This window comes from Melanerpes formicivorus, unplaced genomic scaffold, assembly GCF_026170545.1.
Source record: "Melanerpes formicivorus ecotype bairdi unplaced genomic scaffold, bMelFor1.0.p_v2 SCAF_36, whole genome shotgun sequence".
In the NCBI taxonomy this organism is placed as follows: Eukaryota; Metazoa; Chordata; class Aves; order Piciformes; family Picidae; genus Melanerpes; species Melanerpes formicivorus.
The window spans coordinates 111,672-119,372 of record NW_027142388.1 but is presented as its reverse complement, the minus strand read 5'-3'; the positions used below and the strand labels follow the sequence as shown (position 1 = coordinate 119,372).

The 7,701-nt window shown below is 60.2% G+C and overlaps 1 protein-coding gene across 3 annotated transcripts; it reads right to left on the bottom strand.

The window, feature by feature from the left end:
• Window positions 1-216: 216 nt before the first annotated feature.
• On the bottom strand, window positions 217-7,701 carry ATP1B2 (ATPase Na+/K+ transporting subunit beta 2). 3 transcript variants are annotated; one of them, XM_068157119.1, is made up of 9 exons: window positions 7,439-7,701; window positions 5,116-5,244; window positions 3,646-3,750; window positions 3,067-3,281; window positions 2,899-2,955; window positions 2,734-2,757; window positions 2,244-2,258; window positions 1,700-1,798; window positions 217-1,272 (listed from the first exon to the last, which is right to left on the bottom strand). In XM_068157119.1, the coding sequence occupies exons 1-9, from the start codon at window positions 7,548-7,550 to the stop codon at window positions 1,108-1,110; spliced, it is 921 nt and encodes a 306-aa protein (XP_068013220.1). In that variant the 5' UTR covers window positions 7,551-7,701; the 3' UTR covers window positions 217-1,107. The 3 variants fall into 3 exon arrangements, with proteins under 3 accessions (XP_068013220.1, XP_068013221.1, XP_068013222.1); XM_068157120.1 differs by lacking the exon at window positions 2,734-2,757; XM_068157121.1 differs by lacking the exons at window positions 2,244-2,258; window positions 2,734-2,757.

Below are 7,701 nucleotides of genomic sequence, written 5' to 3'. Positions count from 1 at the left end.
GGGCAGCCATCTTGCTCTTTACCCCAACAACCCAGCTCTGGTGGACATCTTGGCCTCCCCTACATCACTCCACCCCCCCAGAAACCACCTAAAAAAGATAACCACCCCCCTACACCACCCACCACCAAAGCCACCCCCAAATCACCACAAGGAGAGGCAAATTTTTTTTTGGAGGGGTGGTAAAAGCAGAGATCTAGAAAAGGGGGGAGGGGAGAAGCCAGGGCCCTACCTCACCTTTTAATATATAATATAATATAAAAAATATCTATGTACACTTATTAATTACTCTTAGGTTAGGTTAGGAGCAGCTGGAAAGGGGAAGAAAAGGAGGGATTAGACCTGACTCAGGGGAACGAAGGCAGCAGCAGGAGGGGGAGGTGGAAGTGGAGGTTGGGGGGCAAGGGGGCCCAGGGTGGGGTTTGGGGCCTCAGGGTTGGGGTTGTGGGCCCATGGTGGGAGGTGTGGGCGGATTTGGGGGTGTCAGGGTGCAAGTTGTAGGCTCAGGGCTGGGACTCGTAGGCTCAGGGTGGGAGCTGGGGTCTGAGGGTGGTCCTTAGGATTGGAGGGTTGGAGTTGGGGTCCCAGCGTGGGTGTTGGGATGCTGGGGGGGTTGGGCTCTTTCGCAGTTGATACGCAGGCAGAATGGCTCGGGGTAGGACTCAGGGTCTGGGGATGATCAGTGGGTTCTGTGGGTGTGAGCTGGGGTCCCAGCGTGGGTGTTGGGATGCTGGGGGGGTTGGGCTCAGTTGCGGTTGATGCGCAGGAGGAACGGCTTGGGGTAGGACTCGGGGTCGGTCTGGGGATGAGCAGTGGGATCTGTGGGTGTGAGTTGGGGTCCCAGGGTGGGTGTTGGGGTGCTGGGGCGGCTGGGCTCAGTCGCAGTTGATGCGCAAGAGGAATGTCTCAGGGTAGGACTCGGGGTCTGGGGATGATCAGTGGGATCTGTGGGTGTGAGTTGGGGTCCCAGGGTGGGTGTTGGGGTGGTTGGGCTCAGTCGCGGTTGATGCGCAAGAGGAATGTCTCAGGGTAGGACTCGGAGTCTGGGGATGATCAGTGGGATCTGTGGGTGTGAGCTGGGGTCCCAGGGTGGGTGTTGGGGGGCAGGGCTCAGTCACGGTTGATGCGCAGGCGGAAGGCCACGCGCCCGGCAAACTTGTCGCGGTCGTCGTCGGTGCGGAGACCCTCGGCCTGCAGCCGGCACTCGATGTGGTGCTCCACGTTGGCGCTGGCATTGCTGAAGCGCACGGCCACCACCGGCTGCGTGTAGTTCACCTGGGGGTGAGGGGAGTGGGGCGATGAGGGGTGAGGGGGGACCCCCACTCTGTCACCACTGACACCTCAGAACCCCCAAGGGGTCACCCCCCCCACCCTAATATCAGAACCCCAAGGGTGACACCCAGCACCCCGAGGGTGACCCCCAGCCTCTCCTCCCCCCACACACTAGGGGTCCCTGAGTGAATCCAAAGGACCCCAAATATTGGGGACCCCCCTCGAAGACCCCCCCATAAGGACACCCTCACCCCCAAACCACCCAAAGGATCCCCCCAGATGTCCCCCCTCCCCAGGCCCCCCCAGCCATCCAAGCCCCCCCCCAGCTCCAACCCCTATGGAGTCCAATGGCTTCAGGGCCCCTCCCAACTGACTGTGAGGGGGTCTTAAATATTGGGGACCCCCAATTTTGGGGAGGGGGGTGACTCACGTGGACCCTCTTGCCATAGTAGGGGAAGTACATGAGGTCAATGGAGCCATTGGGGGGGTACAGCTCGAGGGGTCCCAGCAGGGCCACATCCTCCTCTCTCTGTATTGGGGCAGGGAGCCCAAAATTATTGGGGACTCCCCCGAGACCCTCACCCCTTAAATATCCTCCCTCTTGGATTCCTTCCTTAAATCCTACCCCCACTTGGATCCCCCTTTAATGCCCCTCCCTGACCACCCCCCCCCCCACAAATGCCCTTCCCTAGTACCCCTCTGAAATCCTCCCCCCCTTAGCCCCCCCCAAAATACCCCCTTGGAACTACCCCCATTAATACCCCTCCCTGCCCCCCCCCCTAAATACTCCCCTGAGACCCCCCCCCCCTTAGACACCCCCTTAAATATCCTCCCCTTTGGACCCTCCTTTAATGCCCCCCGGGAGACACCCCCCCCTTAAATCTCCCCCTGGGACCCCCATTTTGCCCATCCAGTACCTCCCAGTCCCTCCCAATCCCCTCCCAGTCCATCCCAGTCCCTCCCAGTGCCCTTACAGTGGTTGACTGTCCCTGCACCGTGCAGCCAGGGAGAGAGACAATAGTCAGTGGGGACAGAGGAGGGACATTGAGGACAGCAGGGACACAGTGTGGGGACACTGGAGGAACTGAATGGGACATGGAGGGGACACAGGATGGAGACAGTGAGGATGTGGAGGGGACATTGGGTACAGCAGGGACACAGGATGGGGACATGGAGGAGACATGGAGAGGACATGGCAGGTGACACTGGGAACATTTGGGACATTGCATGGGGACACAGGACAATACGGCCACAGGGTGGGGATACTGAACGGTGACACTGGGGACACGGGACAGGGACATTGGGGATGATGGGGACCACTCAGCAGCATTTTGGGGTGAAAAAGGCAATTTTGGAGCTCCTAGAAGCATTTTTTGGGTGAAACTAAAGGACCTGGGGGTTCCTAGAAGCATTTTGGGGTGAAACTAAAGGATTTTGGAGGCGTGCACATCCCCCCCCCCTTACCAGGTCCCCTTTCACCCGAGGCCGCTGGGGAGAGACCAGAAACAGTTGGGGACACTTGGGAACACTTAGAGGACATTTAGGGGACACTGGGGAGACAACTGGGAGAGAGGTGACATTGTGGGAGGGGGGAGGTGATATTGGGGCAGGGGGGGACCTCAGTGTCACCTTGGCCATGCAGATGACGTTGATGCTTTTGTTCCTCCCTGGGAAAAAGTTGATGACCTGGAGGAAGATAGACCAGTAGGGACCAGTCCCCTCCCAATACCCCTCCCAGTCCCCTCCATCCTTCTCCCACTCCCTCCCATCCCCTCCACCTTCCTCCCAGTGTCTCACCCGGTTGACTTTGACGAGGACGCAGGGCCGGCCGCTGCCGTAGCCGTAGTCCCAGTCCGCCCCAGTGTGCCCCAGTCCGGAGCAGGCTCCCAGGGCGGAGCGGTTGAACCTGCAGGCTCGCTTCGGGTAGTTGAGGACGGCGTCGTCCGGCTGCTCGTTGTACCGCCCGGGCACGCAGGGGGCGTTGCGGGCAGCCTGCAGGCTGTCGTTGTAGGCTGCATACACACACGCCCCCAGACCAGTAGCACCAGTTAGATCCCAGTACAAGATTGGGAGCAGCCCAGGACCTCCCCACTGCCAGCCTGGGACCACCCCAGTATGGGTTAAGGGCATCCCAGTATTGGATTTGTGCCATCCCAGTAGCTCCCAGGACCACCCCAGTGTGGTTTAAGGGCACCCCAATAGATTTGTGCCATCCCAGTAGCTCCCAGTATGGATTAGGGCTATCCCAGTCCCCTCCCAGTACCTTCCAATCCCCTCCCAGTCCCCTCCCAGTTCTTTCCAATCCCCTCCCAGTCCCTTCCCAGTCCCCTCCCAGTTCCTTCCAATCCCCTCCCTGGCCCCTCCCAGTCCACTCACGCTCCAGGAACTGGTGCAGGGCTTGGACGTATGGGAGCCAGGTCTGGCTCTGGCTGACATTGAAGGTCACATCCAGGCCCTCTGCCCGGGGACGAATCATCAACCCTGCAGCAAGGCAACAGCCAATCAGAGGCCAGCCTGCTCTGGGCACAGCCAATCAGAAGCCACAGTCCCCAGGAAAGGCCCAATCAGGGCTTGGGGCCTCAGGATAGGACCAATCAGGGGTCATGTTCCCATCAGGGGCCTGGTCAATCAGGGGAGAAGCCCTTTGGGGATAGCCAATCAGGTGTCACAGACTCAGGAAATGACCAATCAGGGGTCATGGGCCCAGGAAAGGTCCAATCAAGGGATATCCTCTTCATAGGGATTGGGAGCAGCCCAAGACCTCCACACTGCCCCCCCAGGACCAACCCCAGTATGGATTTGTGCCATCCCAGCAGCTCCCAGTATGTCCTGGGAGAGTCCAGTAGTTCCCAGTATCACCCCAGGATGGTTTAATGCCATCCCAGTGTAGATTTGCGCCATCCCAGTAGCTTCCAGTACGGATCAGAGCCCTCCCAGTAGCGCCCACTATCACCCCAGGATGGTTTTATGCCATCCCAGTATGGATTAGGACCATCCCAGTCCCTCCCTGTCCCTTCCAATCCCCTCCCAGTCCCCTCTTCATAGGAACGGCCAATCAGGGGTCACAGCCCCAGGAAAAATCCAATCAGAGGTCAAGGGTGCAACAAAGGTCCAATCAGGGGTCACAGGCCCTGGAAATGCCCAATAAAGAGCCAGAGCCACTCAGGGAATACCCTCTTCATGGGCACAGACAATCAGGGGCTGTGGCCCGAGGGAACATCCAGTCAGGGGTCATGGGCCAAGGAAATGCCCAAGCAGTTGTCACAGCCAATCAAGGGCCATGCCCCACATGAGGCCACGCCCCTACACAGGACATAGCCAATCAGGCGACAGACCCCAGGCCAGGCCCCCCAGATCAGGACACACCCATGCCAGGGCACAACCAATCAGAGGCCACAGCGAGGTCCACAGCCCCCCAGGAGGCAGCCAACCAGGGGACAGCTGAGGGCCAAATCTTGCTTAAGGGCCTCGCACGAGGAGCTGGCCCCAGCCCCTCCCGCCCTGAGGGCCCTCGTGGCAGGGACCCCTTGTGCAAGGGACCCTCCTTGTGCAGACCCTTGTGCAAGGGATCCCCGCCATGGGAGCCCTCAGGCCAAACCCTTGTGCAAGGACCCCCAACCATGGGAGCCCCCATGCCAAACCCTCCTGCAAGGGACCCTGCTAGGACCCCTAGCGGCAAATCCTCATGCCAGGGACCCCTCAGGGGACCGCTAGCGGAAACCCTTGTGCAAACCCTCGTGCAAGGGACCCCTCACAGAGCCCTTTTAGGATCCCTAGTGGCAAACTCCCGGGCAGGAGAGCCCTTAGAGGGCCTCTTGTGCAAACCCTCGTGCAAGGGCAGCTCACCCGGGGTCAGGAGGCGATCCTGGTACTTGGGGACATGGGGGTCGACGCTCTGCAGCATCACCCACATGGTGAGGGCGAAGAGCCCGGCCAGGAAGCCATAAAACACCAAATAAAAGAGCAGGATCAGGCCTGGAGAGGGTAAAGAAGGTGTTCAGAGCCCTCCCCCGAGGTAAATCTGCCCTGGGGGGGGCGGGGGGGCGCAGCAAAAATCACCTCCAAAATGCTTCCCTGCCAGGTGTTAAACAGCCACAAAGCCAACCCCAAGGCAGGGAATGGAGCCATGGGGAAGGGGAAATTGGGGGTGGGGAAAAAGGGGTTCAGGATCCTCCCCCCAATCCCTAAATGTGCCTCTTGGACCCCAAGATACTCCCAAATGCCATCCCTAGATGCCACCCCCAGACCCCTACTTAACCTTCCCTGATCTCTAATTATCCCTCCCTGACCCCTAATTGCTTCCTGACCCACAATTACCCCTCCCAACCCCTAATTAAGCCAAAGAACCCCTCGGGGCCCACCCCCCAGAATCCCCCCCATACCCCTAATTACACATAATTACACCCTGGAACCCCCCCCCAAAATCCCCCCCTACTCCTGAATACCTCTCTAGACCCCCCTGAAATCATCCCCAGACCCCTAATTGCCCTCCAGGACCCCCCCCACACCCAGTATCCCCCAGGACTCCCCCCCCCCAACACCCCCTAGGCCCCTAAATACTCCCTAGCCCCCCCCCCCCAATCCCCTCCAGATCCCTAAATACTCCCCAGGACCTCCCACAAATCCCTCTCCAGACCCCTTTAACCCCTCCAGACCCCTTAATCCCCCTCTAGACCCCCCCTAAATTCCCCCCAACCCCTAAATACCCCCCAGGACTCTGCCGAAATCCCTCCGAGACCCCTAAATACCCCTTGGGACCATCCCAAGCACACCCCAACCCCCCCAAATCACCCCCAGACCCACCTCAAATCCTCCCCAGACCCCCAAATCCCCCCTAGGCTCCCCAAATACCGCCAGAACACCCCAAACCCCTCCTAGCCACCCGCCCCAATCCCTCACAGACTCCTAAATGACCCTGGGGACCCCCCAATGACCCCCTCAAACTCCCTTTAACCCCCCCCCAGACCCCTAAATCCCTCCCCCATAAACTAAAGAGGGGGGAGGGGGTCCCTGGGGGAAGGAGTGGGGTGGGGGACTAGGGAGGTCCCTGGGGTGGAGTTGGGGGGGCCCCATCTATCTACATCCCTGGGGGGGTATCCTTGGCTATGGGGCAAAGAGAAAGGGAAGGGGGGAAGGGGGTAGAAGGAGGGGGAGATGAGGGGGGTGGTATCCAGCTGGTCAGGCCTCCTCACCTCCCCCCTAAACCCTCCCTTAACATCCGGGTGGGGGGTCCCCCCCTCCGTGGCTCCCATCCCCCAATCTCGACCATGACCTACTTTTGGCGGCTGGAAAGCGACAGATGGGGGGAAGGGGGGGGGTGGGGGGAAGGAAGGGGGAGCCACAAATTCTCCCCTCTCCTTCCCCCCCAGTTATTTCCTCAGGACCCCCCCAAACTGACACACACACCCCCCCACACCCCCCCTCTTTTCCCCCCTCTATTGGAAGATCGTTTTTGGAGGGGGGTCGTTAGGAGATGGAGGGGTGGGGAGGTCTTTTTACAGGGAGGGGGAAGGCCCCCTAAGGAGCCCCCCACACACACCCCCCCCCACACTCCCCCCCTCCTCAGCCCTGTATCCATACTGTGAGGGTCCCTAACCCCCCCTAAAAATACAGGGGGGTGGGGGTGTCCTGCTGCACCTATATTGGCGGGGTTCCTTTACGACCCCCCCAGAAGCAATTATATCTAGGGGGGGAGGGTCCTTATTTAACCCTATTTAAGCCCCCCCCTTAATTGCATTCATATGGGGGTGCCCCCCCAATATATATTTGGGGGGTCCCCATCTTCCTATACCCTTAGGAGGGGGGAGGGGTCCTAACCCCCCCTTAGCTGCTCCTGTATTAAAGGGGGGACCCCCTCCCACCCTCCAATCTTAAAGGGGACTCTGCTGGGTGGGGGGGGTCCCCCAACTCCACTTTTAGGGGAGGGAGGGCTGGGAGGGAGGACGGGGGGGCTGTGGGATCGGGGGAGGGGACAGAGGTCCGAGGGGGGGTAAGGGGGGGGACAAGCTACCCTAACCTCTCCCAATTAGGAGGATTTAGGGGAGGAAAGGCTCAATGAATCCCCCCAAAAATAAGGTAAAGGGGGGTTGAGGGGGTGGGAGGAAATTATCTTGGACACCCTGCCTCTCAACACTCGCCCCTCCCCCCCCCCGCCGCCTCCAAGACTTACCCCAACTGGTCCCAGTCCTGCCCAGGAACTGGCGAGTCCGGGGGTCCCAGAGGAACGCCCTCCACTCAGCCAACACTTGCCCGCAGCTCCTCTTCTCCTTATCCCGAGCCATGGGGGGGGAGGGGTGAAAAAGGGGTTTTTGGGGGTCCTTCGACCCCACCCCCCCCAGCAATGAAACCTCTTCCCCCCCCTCGGGGGTTCAAATGGCTGGCGCCGGGATTCGAACCCACAGACCCCTCCCTCACCCCCGCAGCCGCTTCGGC